The sequence below is a fragment of the Trichosurus vulpecula genome, chromosome 2 (genome assembly GCF_011100635.1).
Source record: "Trichosurus vulpecula isolate mTriVul1 chromosome 2, mTriVul1.pri, whole genome shotgun sequence".
Lineage (NCBI taxonomy): Eukaryota > Metazoa > Chordata > Mammalia > Diprotodontia > Phalangeridae > Trichosurus > Trichosurus vulpecula.
This window is the reverse complement of record NC_050574.1, coordinates 5,674,088-5,691,909: the sequence shown is the minus strand read 5'-3', so window position 1 is coordinate 5,691,909 and position 17,822 is coordinate 5,674,088. Positions and strand designations below refer to the sequence as shown.

Sequence of the window (17,822 nt, the reverse complement as noted above, 5' to 3'; positions counted from 1 at the left end):
AACTCTGGCCACTTTGCCTGGGGTCCCAAAGTTTGTGGTTTCTGAGCTCCTTCCATAGGTTGCTGACTGGGCAAGATTTTTTTTTATCTTTTCCAAGCAACTTTTGAGTTGTCACAAGGTTGGGGCCCTATGGCTCCAACTGTGTGGAAACTTATTTCACAAGATTGTCACAAGATTGGGGTCCTATTCATCTTACAGGATGAGAAAAACTTTATTGGATTGTTTGAGCCTAGCCCTGCATGGCCTGGAAACAGAACTGTTTCAACGTACCTTTAACCAAGGACCTCTGTTATGCTGTTTTCTCTCAATTGTCAACCCATATGTCTTCTAAAGGCCCCATCAGGTCTTTCTGCCTACTCCCGCAGCTGCCGCTTCGTGGTTGTGGACTCTTGGGTCATCTGAAGATGTCTGCGCCAAGTGGACATCTCTTCCCACTCCCCGGGGAAGAGCAAAGTTTTGCCTTCCTTGGTCTGCAGGTGGTACCTTTTGTCGCATCTTTCCAAAAGGAGGGGAATGTGAACCATTTTGAGTCCCCCCCCCCCCAAGACCTGAGAAAGGCCTAAAATCTGGATTGGCCAATTAGGAGAAAGACATTTTTGGCCCACTCTGAGCTTAACCTACCATAATGCCTTGCATACTCTGGCATAATAGATACGTGTTGCTTTGCTCTCTGAGTACACCTAAGCTCTCCTTCTGGATTTTGCTGACTGGGAATATTCTTCTGCCAATGACAAGGTACCTTGAGCCTGACACTATTTTGAGTAATGACATCCTTCTTCCTTGTCATTTATGAGCACTGTTATGCTATGTTATGTCCTGTTAATGATAGAAAGAACACAGACATCTTAGAAGTACAATTTCACTTGACACTTTGACCCATCTCTTATATTATTGTATTTATGAATCTATCTTATCAGGAAAATTCCTTTCTTGTACTATGGTTAACACAGATGGAGACTATAATTTTGGCTGACACAGGCGTCCTAAGTCAGGGAAGGAGCGGGAATTTCTCTGAAGATATAAGGTCCCCATGCTCTGTCCTTCCTTCAGTTCATTGTCCCAATGAACTCCCATGCATATCTCTATATGGCATGATTCATCAGCATTGAGAGGGATAAACATGCAGCCTAATTTTGTTTGTCTTTCTTAGAAAAAAATCTGTAAAGGTTAATGGTTGATAAGAGAAATAGTGAATCTGCAGAGAAAAATCTATCTAGATTCTGAAAACTGCGAAGGGAGATTCCAAGGTGAAGAGTAAGTGAAAAAGAAGAAGAAAAAAAAAGAGTAAGTAAAATTTAATTTGGAAAAATACATTGTGTTACTTCTCTGAATGATATGACAGAACTTAAATGTTATTTGAATTGAACATCTTAAACGGACTTTGGGAAGTTTGCAGCTAGGATTAAGACTAAGATTATGCAGTATTAGCCTCTCTCCCCTTCTGGGAGAGTGAGAGAAGTAGAAGGTGATTTCATTCCCTAGAGAATAACAGAATTACAACACTCAGCAATAATTCAACAGTTTATAATTGCTTTAGATAAATTAATGACAAAGTCACCTGAGTTGCAATGCACTATGTAATTTAGGAAGTAAAAGTTTGGTAAGTAATTGGTTTTGTTCAACAACAGTTTGTTCTAAAGAAGAAATTCAGTACAGTAAAGATTGGTTTTATAGATAGTCTGGGATATGATTGAAATACAGACTCTAGAGAAATTAAACAAGTAAAAAGAGTTTAGGGGAAGAATATGAAAGAACTTAGAAAAGTGTGGTTTTGAAGGTTGCTGGAGAGGTGTAGAAAGAAAAGAAGGTAGAAAATTTGAGCAAAAGGTTTAAGAAAGAAGGGGGTTGGAGTTTTGCAAAGAGAGGTGTGAGGTAGTTTTTTTGATCTCTTGCTATAACAAGGATTTGAGAATCATTATGTGAACATACCTATAGGATGCCGTACAGGGCTGTTGACACCTTGTTTTGGGCTGCTTGCTATTTCTGTTTTTAAAAATAAATAAATTTATTTATTTTTGTTTTCAACCTTCACTTCCATTAGTTTTAAATTTTCTTCTCCTCCCTCCCCTCCCTCCTCCTTAAGATGGCGTGTAATCTGATATAGGTTCTACATATACATTCTTATTCAATATTTTTTCACATTAGTCATGTTGCATAGAAGAATTAGAATGAGTGGGAGAAACCATGAGAAAGAAGAAGCAAAACAGAGCAAAACAACAAAAGAAAGAGAGCAAATAGTATGCTTCCATTTGCATTCAGACTCCATGTTTCTTTCTCTGGATGTGGATGGCATTTTTCATCATGAGTCTTTTGGAGTTGCTTTAGGTCCTTGCATTGCTGAGAAGAGCCAGGTTTATCAAAGTCAGTCATTATACAATGTGGCTGTTACTGTATACAATGTTCTCCTGGTTCTGCTTGTTTCACTCAGTGTCAGTTCATATAAGTCTTTCCAGGTTTTACTGAAGTCTGTCTGCTCATCATTTCTTATTGCACAACAGTACTCCATTACAATCATATGTCACAACTTGTTCAGTCATTCCCCAGTTGATGGGTATCCACTCAATTTCCAGTTGTTGGCCACCACAAAAAGCACTGCTATAAATATTTTTGTACATGTGGATCTTTTCCCCATATTTATAATTCTTTGGGATACAGCCCTAGAAGTGCTATTGCTGTATCAAAGGGTATGTACATTTTTATAGACCTTTGGACATAGTTCCAAATGGCTCTCCAGAATGGTTGGAGCAGTTCACCACTCCAACAACAATGTTCCAATTTCCCCCCATCTTTTCCAGCATTTATCAGTTTCCTGTTTTGTCATGTTAACCAATCTGATAGGTGTGATGTGGTGCCTCAGAGCTGTCTTCATTTGATGTTATCTAATCAACAGTGATTTAGGGCATTTTTTCACATGACTATAGATAGCTTTAATTTTTACCTCTGAAAACTGCCTATTCATATCCTTTGACCTTTTCTCAATTGGGGAGTGACTTGTATTCTTATAAATTTGACTCAATTCTCTATATATTTTAGAAATGAGACCTTTATCAGAGACACTGGCTGTAAAAATTCTTTCCCAATTTTCTGTTTCCCTACTAATCTTGGTTGCATTGGCTTGGTTTGTGCAAAAACTTTTTAATTTAATGTAATCAAAATTATCCATTTTGCATTTCATAAAATTCTCTATCTCTTGTTTGGTCATAAATTCCTCCATTCTCCTAATTTGCTTATAGTATCTGCCTTTATATCTAAATCATGTACCTATTTAGACTTTATCTTTGTATGTGCTGTAAGACATTGGTCTATGCCCACTTTCTGTCACATTATTTTCCAGTTTTTGCAGCAGTTTTTGTCAAATTGTGAGTTCTTATCCCAGAAGCTTGGGTGGCTTCTTGCCATTTCAAGAAGGAAGTAGGTCAAGTGACATAATGGGGAGGTAGTAGTGGTGGCAGGATGATAAGGTCAGGACGCATCAGCATCTATTGAGTACTTTTTATTTGTAATGTATTCTGATGGCTGGTTCTGGAGTAATACTAGAGAAATGGAAATAGTCCCTGGAATTGAGAAGTCTTTTTTTTCTGGCACATTCCCACAGGGAAAAAGAAATACAAGCAAATATATAGGAACATAAAGCAACTCTGGCATTGTTAGAAAGTAGAAACCCATTGCATTCTTATCCTATAAGGATGAGTAGCATAATTGGATCTCTCTGAGCTTACCTAGCTGCCTGCACAGTGGCACCAATTTCTTCAGTGTATCTTTATTTATGACATGTTCCTTCCTTTGTTGGCATGCTTAAGTGAGGAAAAAGTTTTATTTGTGTTTTTGTATATACAGCACTTAGTTCAGCCCTTGGCTCTTAGCAAGCATTTAATAAATGTTTAGTAACTGAATGGTTAATACTATTGATTGATTCCCAAAGCAAAAATGCTACTTAAGAAATTGGCTTTGAAGCCTGTCTTAGGGGTTGGGTTTAATAATTTTGACCACTATGTCTTCCCACTGTTCCTAACCATTCATAGAGGGTACTCTTCATGACTGTTATAATCATACATCATATGATCATTATAAAATTATAATCATACTGATAATTCTTTGAATGTTTCATAGACTACAAGTCCCCTTACCTAAAGCCGATCCATTGTTCACAGACCTCAGGGGCAAGGATGAGTGTAAGAATTTCTGTACAATGAACCGAAGGAGATATCATCATAGGTTCTTCCTCCTGAGTTTAGAAGGCAGTATTTACAAATACCATCAACTTGTGTTTTCTTCTAGGTCCATCTGAAGCTCATGGACATTCTTCTCCCCCAATCACAAAAGACATGATCCTGAGTATTTTCTTCTTTTTCCAAACAGTAATTGGAGTTACAGGAAATTTCTTTCTTATTAGTCTCTTCATCATCATGTTTCTCAGTAGACATAGGCTTAGACCCATAGACACAATTCTCACACAGCTTGCCTTGACCAATTGTTTGGCACTTCTCTCAAAGGGTGTTCCTAAGACAATGGTAGCCTTGGGAATGAAGAATTTCCTTGATAACACTGGTTGTAAAATTACTCTGTACCTTCAAAGAGTTGCTCGATGTCTTTCTGTCACCTTGACCTGCCTCTTGAGTGGCTTTCAGGCCATCACCATCAGCCCTAGCAACTCAAGGTCAGCAGGTCTTAAAGCCAGAACCCCAAAGTACATCATTCCTACCAGTCTCCTATGTTGGACTTTCCAGCTGCTTCAAAATGTCTTTATTCCTATAGGAATTATTGATCCAAAGCACACAAGGAACGTCACTGAGAGACAGAATTATGGATATTGTTCTCATTTAGTTCCTTCTGGATTTCGTGCTTTCCTGTATGCTTTCATTCTCTCATTTCCTGATGCTGTATTTCTGGGATTCATGGTCTTTGCCAGTGGCTACATGGTGTTTCTGCTGTACAGGCACCACAAGCACATTGAGAAAATTCACATTGCCTGCATCTCTGCCCGAGTCTCCCTTGAGACCAGGGCCACCAAAACTATCCTACTGCTGGTGACCATTTTTGTCTCCTCTTATTCCCTTGATTGTATCTTGGCAGCTTATATGTCTTTTATGAAGTCCTCACCCAGGCTGGTACACACTTCTGTATTCATGACTTCTTTTTTCCCATCTATTAGCCCTTATGTGTTGATTAGCAGTGACTCACAAGTTCCCAAGTACTGCTATACTCTTCTTGGGAGGAAATGCTCCAATTTTAACAGTAACAGCAAGTAAATATCCTCTGTTGTAGGGGACCCATGGAAGGTTAGAAGGAATTGTGACAACAGATAAAACCTGAATCTGACTCTAGATATTAGGCCAACCTCCTGTTCCTTAAAAGCAAGGATACCTTGGGGGTCTTGATAATAGGGTCACAGTAACTATAGGTTTCTCAGACCCTTATTCTTTGTGGCTATAACAACAATGTGGCTAGCAGCTACTGCTGAGGTATAAGACCCAATGACACCAGCACACAGAAGGACTGGCAGCACAGGGTCTTTGATCAGCTTTTGTAAAGAAAGCAACTTTAAGAGATAAACAATCTTACTTTAATTAAACATACATATACCATTCACTTAGTTAAGGGGAAAAGCCAGCATCCTGAACTTCAGAGCAAATAGAAACAGAAATTACAAACAGAAAATATCAACAGATCAAATAATACAATTCAATAAACAGGCTTTGTCTGATTAAGACATCACATACAGGGTTACCAAAAAGGGAGTTACCAAAAAATTTCGAGTTCCAAATTCTATCTCTCCCTCTCTTCCTCCCCCCCCACCCCTGGCAGTAAATAATCTGATATAGGTTATATATGTGCAAACATATAAAACATTTCCATAGTAGTCATTTTCTACAAGAAAACTAGAAGGAAGGGAGAGAGGGAGGGGGCACAGAGAGAGAGAGAGAGAGAGAGAGAGAATGATTTGGTCTATATTCAGACAATATCATTTCTTTCTTTCTCCGGAGGTAGACTGCGTGTTTTATCATGAGTCTTTTGGAATTGTCTGGGATCATTGTGTTGCTGAGAATAGCTAAGATATTCACAGTAGTTCATTGTACCATGTTTCTATTACTGTGTATAACATTCTCCTGCTTCTGCTCACTTCACTTTGAATCAGTTCATGTCAGTCTTTCCAGGTTTTTATGAAATCATCCTTCTTGTCATTTCTTATAGCACAATAATATTCAATCATAATCATATACTACAGCTTGTTCAGCCATTCCCTAGTTGATGGACACCCCTTTGATTTCCCATTCATAGCCACCACAAAAAATGCTACTCCAAATATTTTTGTACAAATAGGTCCTCTCTCTCTTTAAAATTCTCCTGAAAGTCATATCCAGCATACCAATTTATTAAGCAATGCATGCCAGTTGTGTAACAAATCAGGACCAGGCTTCCACAGCCTGGCACTGGACCCTAAATCCAGGGAGAAAAAGATCTTACACATTAAAAGAAAAAAAATGTACAGGTTATAAAGCAGGATACAAGATTAAGTATTCTGATTTCTAATTGAAAAAAAGATTAGGTACTTTCCAAATTGGGGGTGGGAGAATGAACACTTGCAGTTCTCTGAAATCAGAAGAGGTATCCCATTCCCCTTCCCCCATATCTTATTCATTCAAAAGAACATGGAAACAGTAACTGATTAGCCAGTATCAGGCCAGTTTTCAGGTAACACATATGAAGTGCTTGAGATGAATAATTTTGAGAAAACTTTCATCACTTTGGATCTGACTGGATTTCTGGTCAGCATAACCAAGTCCTTAGTTAAGGGTCTCTAAGCAACAGGTAGATGTGGTCCAGCTTCCCAGCCATGCAGAGCTAGGTTCAAACAATGCAATAAAGTTTTCTCAGAATTCTTGTAATTGAATAGAAAGGGAAGTGAACTAGATCCAGAATTGAGTCACAAGGTGGAGCTAGAGTGGTTCACTCATTTCCTACATAGGCTATCTATCCACTGGCTACAACTCTCAGTAGGTCTGATCTAGCATCAAATGCCCTTTCCCTATGTTAGCCAATTGTACCCTTTCCAGCATATATCGGTGTGTACATGTGAAATGATTCCCCTCCTCTATCTACAAAAGTTTATGGAATTGCTATCTAAAAGACAGATAAATAATCTTTCAAAGTACATTTCCAAATTATGATGGGAGTGGGTTTTGACTGTTAAGTGCTTGAGCATTCTAGTTGGGATCTTGAAGGTGTGTCTCATTAAGATTATCTTAAAAAGTAGTTTTTTTAAACAGGAATCTAGATACAAATGCTCTCAGACCAGCCTGTCTAACTTTTCCTTATAAAGCTAGCTGTTTATATTGTTTTATTCTGTTAGGGGAAGGGGAAAGAATTTACAATTTGGAAAGGAGTCTCTGAGTTTAGAAACACTTCCATCCCTGAAAATTAAATCCCCTCAGATCCACATCAGGGAATCCTAATGTTCACAACTATTTTGTGGAGCGTACCACAAACATGTAGGACAATTTAACATATTTTCTGGCAATGTTTTGGATTTGGACCGATCACAAAACACACTCTAGTGTTTTAGAGAAGCTATAAGAATATGTTCCTATTATTTATGAATCTCAAAGCCAAGACCAATTTAATTAGAAAACTGGCTTACAAAAGAACTAAGTTATTCTGTCCCCCATGCTCATACATGCATTTACACATCCAGATTTCCAACAAAGATTGTGTTAATTTTGTCGCACTTTGTTAAGGGAATATCTTGAAAAGTTTATTTTTTACAAGAAAGAAATGATTGACAGTGAACTCTAGGACCACTGATTATTATGAAATCTATGGAAATCAGCTACACAGAGGGGGCTTGTGGTAAGACAAAGCCCTGCTTGGATTCTAAAAATGCTGGATTCCCTCCACCCTAGAAGCTCAGTCTAAGTTTAGAGAGGCTTGAAGATGAACAGTAGAAAGACTTCTGCTAGCTATCCTCCACTAGCACAAGCATCCTGCAGAAATCTGGGATAGTCAAGTTGCCAAAGGGCCAGGTTGAGAGCCTGCAGTCCATTCAAATTTAGAATGGTGCCAGAACTTCCTACATGAGCTCCACAGTGCCTCAGTTCTCCTCCTGAGCTGCAGGAGACAAGCCTTAGGGAATTCTGGACGGATCAAACAAGGAACTACTAGTCCATGTGGGCAACCTGGGAACTCAGTCAAATCCTTGGCTTGCTGGGTAGCAGGCTGGGGACTAGTGGGCCTGCTGGTTAGCTGGCCCCTGGGTGGAGAGAGGGGCCCCAGGGACTTCAAAGAGGGTCCAGGACAGCTCTCCTGAACACAGAACCTGAAACTAGCAGAGTTCAAAAATCCTGGTCTACATTAGAGAATAGCCTTGGTCATTCAGAGAAAGGTCCAGAGAGGGCATCAGTTGCCTGAACCAAGGTATAGGAGAGATATCCTGGGCACATCAGTCTAAGCAATTCCTGAAACCAGTGGTGCAAGCCTAATGTTGGAGTAGCCCATGCACCCAGCACCAAAGGAAAAGGACCTGAGGTGAATAGTATGGCAGTTTACCCACAAATTGACCCACACCAAGAAAAACTCTAAGACTATGAGGAAATGCATTGGCCTGAGACTTAGCAAAAGGTAAATAGTGAAAGAGAAGAGTGATCTAACAATTCTCAGTGAAGCACCAGAGAAAAAATGACTCCTGGCCACAGGAACTGAAGGAGTGCCCTGGGAAAATTAACAAGACATAGAGAATGAGAAAGGCAGAGAGAAAAGAACACTAAGGAAAACTAATAACTCAGAATTGATGTGGAAAAGCTCATTCAGAAATGGAATACTCTGAATATTAGAAGGGATAAGGCAGAAAACAATTACTCAACAATACAAAGAATGTGCTGGAGCAAAGATTGGCAGAGCAAGACAAGGGAGTCACCTGAGATTTCCCAAATTCCTATCCAAGCAACTTTAAAGTAATACCTCAAAATGAATCCTAGAATGACAGGACCAATAAAAGATCAGGGCGAAGCAACTTTCCAGCCCAAGACAACTTAGAAGGTCTACAGGAAAGAGCTGTCTCACTGGAGTAAGAGAGGACTAGTCTAGTGCAAGCTGCATCAGTGCAGGGTATGTCACTGCAGACCCTACTTCAGCAATCCAGCAGCACATGATTTGGGAAAAGGAAAAGAATGTGCATGTTCTAAATATTTATACAAGCTCTCTTTGTGGTAGCAAAGAACTGGAAATTGCAGGAATGCCCTTCAATTGGAAAACACTGAATAAGTTGTGGTATACAATTGTGAAGTAATACTACTGTGCTGTAAGAAATTATGAACTCAAGGATCTTAGGAAAACATGGACTTGCATCAAATAATGAAATGTGAAATGAGCAGAACCAAGAGAACATCGTACACAGTAACAGCAATATTGTTTCATTTTTTTTTCCTTTGGAGAGAAGGCGGGGCAATTGGGGTTAAGTGACTTGCCCAAGGTCATACAGCTAGTAAGTGTGTCAAGTGTCTGAGGCTGGATTTGGACTCAGGCCCTCCTAACTCCAGGGCCGGTGCTCTACTCAGTGTGCCACCTAGCTGCCCCCAAGCAATATTGTTTTAAGAACAACTTTGAATGAATAATTAGTTTTGACTATTATAAATTCACTACAAAAGACAATGCAGACACTATGTGCATTCAGAGAAAGAACTAATAAATAGAAGTATGTGTAGAATGATTTTACACATATATAAATATTTATGACTAATGGTGGCTGTCTCTAGGGGAGAGGTGAGGAGAGGGGAAGGAAAAAAAGAAAATTTCCTGATAACTTTATTATATATTTAGAAGGAATAGCAAGTTGTTCACAACATATTTATAGTTTCATGTGCAATCATTTTTTTAAATTTATTTAACATATTTAGTTTTCAGCATTGATTTTCACAAGAGTTTGAATTACAAATTTTCTCCCCATTTCTACCCTCCCCCCCACTCCAAGATGGCGTATATTCTGGTTGCCCTGTTCCCCAGTCAGCCCTCCCTTCTGTCACCCCTCTCCCCCCCATCCCCTTTTCCCTTCCTTTCTTGTAGGGCAAGATAAATTTCTACACCCCATTGTCTGTGTATCTTATTTTCTAGTTGCATGCAAAAACATTTTTGTTTGTTTTTGAACATCTGTTTTTAAAACTTTGAGTTCCAGATTCTCTCCCCACTTCCCTTTCCCCCCACCTTCCCTAAGAAGTCAAGCAATTCAACATAGGCCACATGTGCATCATTATGTATAACCCTTCCACAATACTCATGTTGTGAATGACTAACTATATTTTGCTCCTTCCCAACCCATCACCCTTTATTGAATTTTCTCCCTTGACCCTGTCCCCTTTTGAAAGTGTTTGTTTTTGACTACCTCCACCCCCATCTGCCCTCCCCCTCCATCATCCCCCCCATTTATTTTTATCTTCTTCCCTCTTCTTTCCTGTGGGGTAAGCTTCCCCATTGGGTATGTATGGTATTCCCTCCTCAGGCCAAATCCGATGAGAGCAATGTTCACTCATTCCCCCCTCTTCCGCCCTCTCCCCTCCTCCCACAGAACTGATTGCTCTTGCCTCCTTTATGCGAGATAATCCACCCCATTCTATCTCTCCTTATCTCCCTCTCTCAGTATGTTCCTCTCTCATCCCTTAATTTGATTTTATTTCTTTTAGATATCATCCCTTCATCTTCAATTCACCCTGTGTCCGCTCTCTCTCTCTCTCTCTCTCTCTCTCTATATATATATATATATATATACACACACACACATAGATATACATACATACACCTTCACCCATATATATACATAAACATATATGTATACATATTCCCTTCAGCTACCCTAATACTGAGGTCTCATGAATCATACTCGTCATCTTTCCATGTAGGAATGTCAACAAAACAGTTCACCTTTAGTAAGTTCCTTGCAATTTCTTTTTCTTGTTCTTTTTCTTGATTACCTTTTCATGCTTCTCTTAATTCTTGTGTTTGAAAGTCAAATTTTCTATTCAGTTCTGGTCTTTTCACTGAGAAAGCTTGAAAGTCCTCTATTTTATTGAAAATCCATATTTTGCCTTGGAGCATGATACTCAGTTTTGCTGGGTAGGTGATTCTTGGTTTTAATCCTAGCTCCATTGACCTCCGGAATATCGTATTCCAAGCCCTTCGATCTCTTAATGTAGAGGCTGCCAGATCTTGGGTTATTCTGATTGTGTTTCCACAATACTCAAATTGTTTCTTTCTGCCTGCTTGCAGTATTTTCTCCTTGATCTGGGAGCTCTGGAATTTGGCGACAATATTCCTGGGAGATTTTTTTTTGGGATCTATTTGAGGAGGCAATCAATGGATTCTTTCAATTTCTATTTTGCCCTGTGGCTCTAGAATATCAGGGCAGTTCTCCTTGATAATTTCTTGAAAGATGATATCTAGGCTCTTTTTTTGATCATGGCTTTCAGGTAGTCCAATAATATTTAAATTATCTCTCCTGGATCTATTTTCCAGGTCAGTGGTTTTTCCAATGAGATATTTGACATTGTCTTCCATTTTTTCATTCCTTTGGTTCTGTTTTATAATATCTTGATTTCTCATAAAGTCACTAGCTTCCACTTGCTCCAATCTAATTTTTAAGGTAGTGTTTTCTTCAGTGGTCTTTTGGACCTCCTTTTCCATTTGGCTAATTCTGCCTTTCAAGGCATTCTTCTCCTCATTGGCTTTTTGGAGCTCTTTTGCCATTTGAGTTAGTCTGTTTTTTAAGGTGTTGTTTTCTTCAGTGTATTTTTCAGTATTTTTTTGGGTCTCCTTTAGCAAGTCATTGACTTGTTTTTCATGGTTTTCTTGCATCCTTCTCATTTCTCTTCCCAATTTTTCCTCTGCTTTTCTAACTTGCTTTTCCAAATCCTTCCATGGCCTGGAACCAGTTCATGTTTTTCTTGGGGGCTTTTGTTATAGGTTCTTTGACTTTGTTAACTTCTTCTGTCTGTATGTTTTGGTCTTCTTTGTCACCAAAGAAAGAATCCAAAGTCTGAGACTGAATCTGGGTGTGTTTTCGCTGCCTGGCCATATTCCCAACCAACTAACTTGACCCTTGAATTTTTCAGCAGGGTATGACTGCTTGTAGACTAAAAAGTTCTATGTTCCACGTTTGGGGGGGATGTGCCAGCTGTGCCACACCAGCACTCCTCCTTCCCTAAGAACCACCAACCCAGACTGGGCTTAGATCTTCAGCAGGCTGTGCACTCCTGCTCTGATCCGCCACTTAATTCCTCCCACCAGGTGGGCCTGGGGCTGGAAGCAACTGCAGTTGCAGCTGCCCCACCTCTGCTGCCCTGGGGGCAGTGGCCAAACCGCGAACTCCTTCCACTCCTGCAGCTTTTCCCACTAACCTTCTCTGTTGTCTTTGGTGTTTGTGGGTTGAGAAGTCTGGTAACTGCTGCAGCTCACTGATTCGGGGCACTAGGGCACTTGGCTCCTGGTCTGGTTGGTCCGCGTCACTCATGCTGGGTTCTGCTCCGCCCCACTCCCAGCTCCCAGCTCCGCGTGGGATAGACCTCACCCAGAGACCATCCAGGCTGTCCTGGGCTGGAGCCTTGCTTCCCTGTGCTGTTTTGTGGGTTCTGCAGTTCTAGAATTGGTTCAGAGCCATTTTTTTATAGGTTTTTGGCGGGCGGCTCAGGCTAGGCCCTGCTTTCCAGCTGCCATCTTGGCTCTGCCCCGCCAAAGTCTTAATTTATTTGCCTACAGGGTCAGAATTTAAAATGGACTCCAAGGGAGGCATGTACCTGGACCTGAAAGTATACAGTAGGATCTCCAGAGCTTAATAGTAATTCTGCATATGGTGTTTGAATATTTTAAAAGTGTTTCACACTTGCTACACCTTTTGGTCTTCAGAACCACCCAGTGAAAGAGGTGCTACTAGGGGCAGCTAGGTGGCACAGTGAGTAGAGCACTGGCCCTGGAGTTAGGAGGACCTGAGTTCAAGTGTGGCCTCAGATAGTTGATATACTTACTTAACCCTAATTGCCCTGCTTTCCCCTCAAAAAAGGGGTGCTACTTGAGAAATTGTCCAACTAAAGAAACAGGTTGGGAGAGGTTCAGCATCTTGTCCAGGGTCACATATTTGGTAAGTGTCTGAGGCAGGACATGAACTCAGGTTTGCTGGACTCAAAGGACAATACTTCAGCCATTATGAAAGTAGCATCCTCAAGTCTGGTTCAGGACAGAGGCACAGAGGCCTTCACTTCTCAGGCCTATTCACTATCCTTTTCCTCTTCTCTGGGTGATCAGGTCTGACATTCTCATCCCCCTCCCTCAGGGCACAGAAAAGTTTCTTGCCCAGCTGCTCCTACCCGCTCATTTGTCATTTCTCCTTATTTATAATTAGTTTCAATTAGGGAGTTCTTATTAATTAACAGTAATTTCTGATGGTAATTTGCATTGGGGCAAAAAGTTCTCTCCTCCTGGAACATCCCTTGGCTCCTTCTGCCAACAATGTCGATGTCATTGACACAATAAATACAGTTCCCTGATGGGAATAGGATGGGAGGGGGCAGATCCTCTGCAGGAATCAAGACCCTTTAACTAGGGCCCTGGCTTCACACACCCCACCCACTCACACACTGATTGCCACTACCATGCCTGACAGACCAGCAGCTGAGACCAGCCTGGTAAGTGTCTCAGACATGTGCTACATCTATTCAAAGGGAGAAAGCATTCTAGTCTAGGACAAGGAAGGGAGACAGGACCTGGTACACATTTTCTACAATATGGGGGCAGAGAAGTAAATATAAAGGAATACTCTGGAACAAGGCACATGATTTTGCTGAGGATCCAAGAAAGATATAACCTTTTCCTTCCCTCCTCACAGCTCAGCTCAGGGCATCCTCCCTCCCTCTCTGCCGAGCTCCTTCTGGTGCCTCTGTCTCGCTTCCCTTCCTCCATTGTGTCCTTGTCATAGAGTAATCTAAGACTTGTTTTCTGCTTTTGCAACCTATTGTTTGGAAAGCCAGAGGCTTCTAGAACCAGAGATTTGAAGTCAGAAAAGACGTCATAGGACAGAGGAGGGAACTGTGGCACAGAGATATTTTGTGAACTGGCCATTGTGACCTGTGTATGGAATACACTGTATCCAGCATAATAAGGGAAGTGAAGTAGCTTATGAAGTAGGATGAAGTGACACCATAACACACCAGAGACTCTTATGTGGATATCTATTGAATTCTTATGTATTTTAGATCAATGTAGGTAGCTCTTCAGGGAGCTCCCTAAATTAACTCCAATAGCATATAGAAAAGTGGCCTTTGTTCAGGATATATTCTGTAGCCCATGAAATTGAACCAATAAATGAAATGCATATAATCCATTAATAAAGGACAGTCAATGTATACCTCCATTTGTGCGAAAGACCCAGATGGAAGGCAAATGGCAAGTTTTATACCTAAATGTATCTTCCTTCTGATTGGATTGACTGTACATAATTGGAATTTCTTCTCGCAATGTTGCTTGGTGGATATTTTAATGAAGAGATAGACCAAGAGTTCTCAGCTCCTCCCCTTCTTGGGGAGGGCAAAAGGCAGTGTGTTGGCCCTCAGATGTGGCCAATCATATCCCTCTCTGAGCCCTAAGGAAAGGAATGTTTACTAGTTTATGAAGGTCACCTTGCCTCTAGCAAAGTTGGCCAGAAGTCGGTTTATATGTATTATAAGCCATTTCAAACTGACACTTACTGGCTTAGTCCTTTTTTTATAAACTATGTGACTCCAAATGTTGATGAGGAGAAAAGGAAAGAGAGAGATATGTCTCCAAGAAAGACCTAGCTCTAGCTGGCTTTTGTTTAAAGGGGAATAAACAAATTAAGGGTCTCTGACAAGGTAGAAACCTTGGGGGCTAGGAGCCTTCCCGTTACTCTGGTCATCCCCTTCAAGGACTACCTCTTGTTTTAGGAGTGAGGTCTTGAGAAAAGAAAAAGAAGGAGAAAGATGCATCACAAGTAGTTGATTTATTAGTATAATAGTATAATACTGATTTTCCTCAGTTCTCTTGGGATGGCCACCTTTGGTGTTAATCTATAAAAGTGAGCCAAGAGAACATTCTTCTACCTCCCCACCCCCAATGGCTCCTGTCAACTTTTTTCCGGACATGCTGTGAGAATACTGCAGAGTTAAGTGTGGGACTTGGGTTCACGGATGTCTTTCTACCTCAGGTAGGTCTTTGCACAGTTGGCTTGGGTCAAGGCACAAAGGTTCTATCTGACTAAGGTAACTAAGCATCTCAGAGCTGGAAGTTGTGCACTAATAAGACTTCATCTCCCTTTCATTCCTCCTGTCACTTAATTAGATAGTACAGGTGCCATGGGAAGGGGGTTTGCCTTCTAGCAGCACTGGGTACTTTCCATGATGAGGAAGAACCCAAACCTTACTGTAATACTCTTAGGGTGAAAGTGGGACTCCCTGGAATGGCCAGCATTGCCTGTGTAACAGCCCCAACTTTGTGTCACTTTGTGCAGACTCCAAACCAAGACAGCCGTTATAAGTCCATGTGACTGTATTGGATCTGGGAGCAAGATGGGAATGAGCAGAAAGCACAGAGAATCGTAACAGTAATCCCTGTGCTACTGTGAGTTCTTTATGCATGTTCCATAGTTTCTATGATGAGAACAAAAGCTGCCCTGTACTTGACACGCCTTGCTACCTTCAGTGTTCTTTGGGAGATGTGGAGGTAGGGATGGAAGGCCTGGGGAGGAGCCTTTTACCCACAATGTGTGTCCACACTGATTCAGTGGAAAACAAGCTGTATTTATAGCCTAAGGACGTGGTTTCAAATGCCAGTTTTGTTTCTTATTCTTTGGAAAATTTCTTTTACCTGACAAGGACTATAATTCTCTCATCAATAAATCAGTGAATGAAAGTAGATCACACTTTAGTTCTATTTCGCTTCTACACAATAAGCTTATGAAATGTAGTGGCCAAGTCATAGGGTGCAATTTAGAAAACTCCCATTGAAACTCAGAATCATAGAAAAGCAATCTAAAAAGCTAATAGTTGTATTATATATAACAATTAATAATAATAATGGTAGATTGATAGAATTTACATACATCTACTGTGTGCCAGGCACAATACTAAATACTTTGCAAATATTACCTTATTCGACCTGTGCAACAACTCTGGGAGGTAGGTACTATTACCCATGTTTTACACTTAAGGAAGCTGGGGCAGAGTATAAATGACTTGCCCAGGGTCACATAGCCAGTAAGTGTCTGATGCTGCATTTGAACTCAAGTCTTCCTTACTCCCAGTCCAGTAACTCATACCTGCCTCATTTTGGTATATTGGTTGATATGCCCCAAAATGAATCCAATCTATGCAGAAACATATTGGGCCTGTGGACCATAGGATACACAAGTAATACAGCAGCAATCTTCAACATTTGACACAGGATCTTCTCTGCCCTTAGTTTTAATGGCACTGCCTCCTCCTGGTGCTTCTATTCTTTGACTTTTTCTTTATCATCCATATTCTTTGCCAGTAATATAGTCATAGAACAAATGCTTGTTGAATGAATAAACAAAGTAAGCCAAGAAGGAGTCTGATGAGAACAATGGAGTAGGGGGCAGGGTAAGGTAGGATCACAAAAAGTCTTTTCTTGAAAATGGCACCTGATCTTAAATTTCAATGAACTTTCCTAGCTAGGAAACCCACAAAGATGAAGGCATGGGAGATAGCAGTACAATCCACTTCCCCTAATAAATATTCCAACAAGTTTCTATGCATCCAGAGAGAGTAGAGATTAGGAAACCTAAAAAGAAAGCACAGTGGGTTATTTATTCATTACAAGGTCATGAATTCTGTCACCTGGCAAGTGACCCTAACAAGGATTGCGAAGGGGGGTGGGCCAATAATTTTGTCACTTTTACTCTAGGGTAAGAGCAGGGGTTCATCACTCAGGTAGAGAGACCAGCACCTCTTTCACTCTGACTCTACCATAAGGTCTTAAATCCAATCCTCAGCTTCATAGCAGCTGTGAACTGGGATGTTTGTCACTCTGACCCTCACATTGTGTCTAGAACTCCAGTGAGAGATGACTGACCCAAGCAGAGGCTCTGGAACCAGAGATGCACCTACAGCTCTGTCATGCTGAATCCATAGAGTTTTCCAGCTAGCTAACAGTGCATGGGGCTATCAACTGTCTCCTGGAATTCCTGCCCTCCCAGCTGGGTAAATCTGTAATTATTTCACTTGGATCTGTACCAGGGTCTGAAGTCTGGAAACCTCAATCTAAGAGGGCAGTGATCAGATGATAATCAAGATCACAGTGTTTAGAGTCCACTCAAACTTTTCAGCTCCTAAGTCTGAACCTCCCCTCTCACTGCCACATTCAATACTTAGGAAACAAAGGTCAGAACACCAGAAAATACTGACTATGCCATGTAATTCCCAAACATCCTCTCCAGAAGTGCCTTGAGCCTAGCTCCCACACAAAGTTGCAATTCAAACTTGTCCAAACAGTAAGCAAACAAAAAAACTGCATTAATGAGGAGCTTATATGGTGGTAATAGTGCTCATCATACATACACCAAAGAAGTGAATAACTCCAAAATATCTGCAAGTAAGGCCTGAAGGAAAAACACTGCATGGACACAAGGACAACTAGAATGCCCAGAAGAAATGAAGGGAGAGCTTTTGAAAAAGACTTGAAAATTATATTATAAATGAAATAGTTAACAGTAAAAGAAAATGAATGAGAACTTTGGAAGAAAGTCTTGAAAGAAGAATTAATAATTTAATATGAAAAGAGCAAAAACTGATCAAGTAATGGACACATCATTA

General features: G+C 40.6%; 1 protein-coding gene across 1 annotated transcript; it reads left to right on the top strand.

The window, feature by feature from the left end:
- The first annotated feature begins 4,325 nt into the window (after nucleotides 1-4,325).
- On the top strand, nucleotides 4,326-5,249 carry LOC118835731 (vomeronasal type-1 receptor 1-like). Its single transcript, XM_036742973.1, has one exon. The coding sequence runs from the start codon at nucleotides 4,326-4,328 to the stop codon at nucleotides 5,247-5,249; it is 924 nt and encodes a 307-aa protein (XP_036598868.1).
- The last annotated feature ends 12,573 nt before the right edge of the window (nucleotides 5,250-17,822 follow it).

Coding starts and splice junctions, on each gene's coding strand:
- LOC118835731 (XM_036742973.1), top strand. CDS start 4,326: ATGATCCTGAGTATTTTCTTCTTTTTCCAAACAGTAATTGGAGTTACA.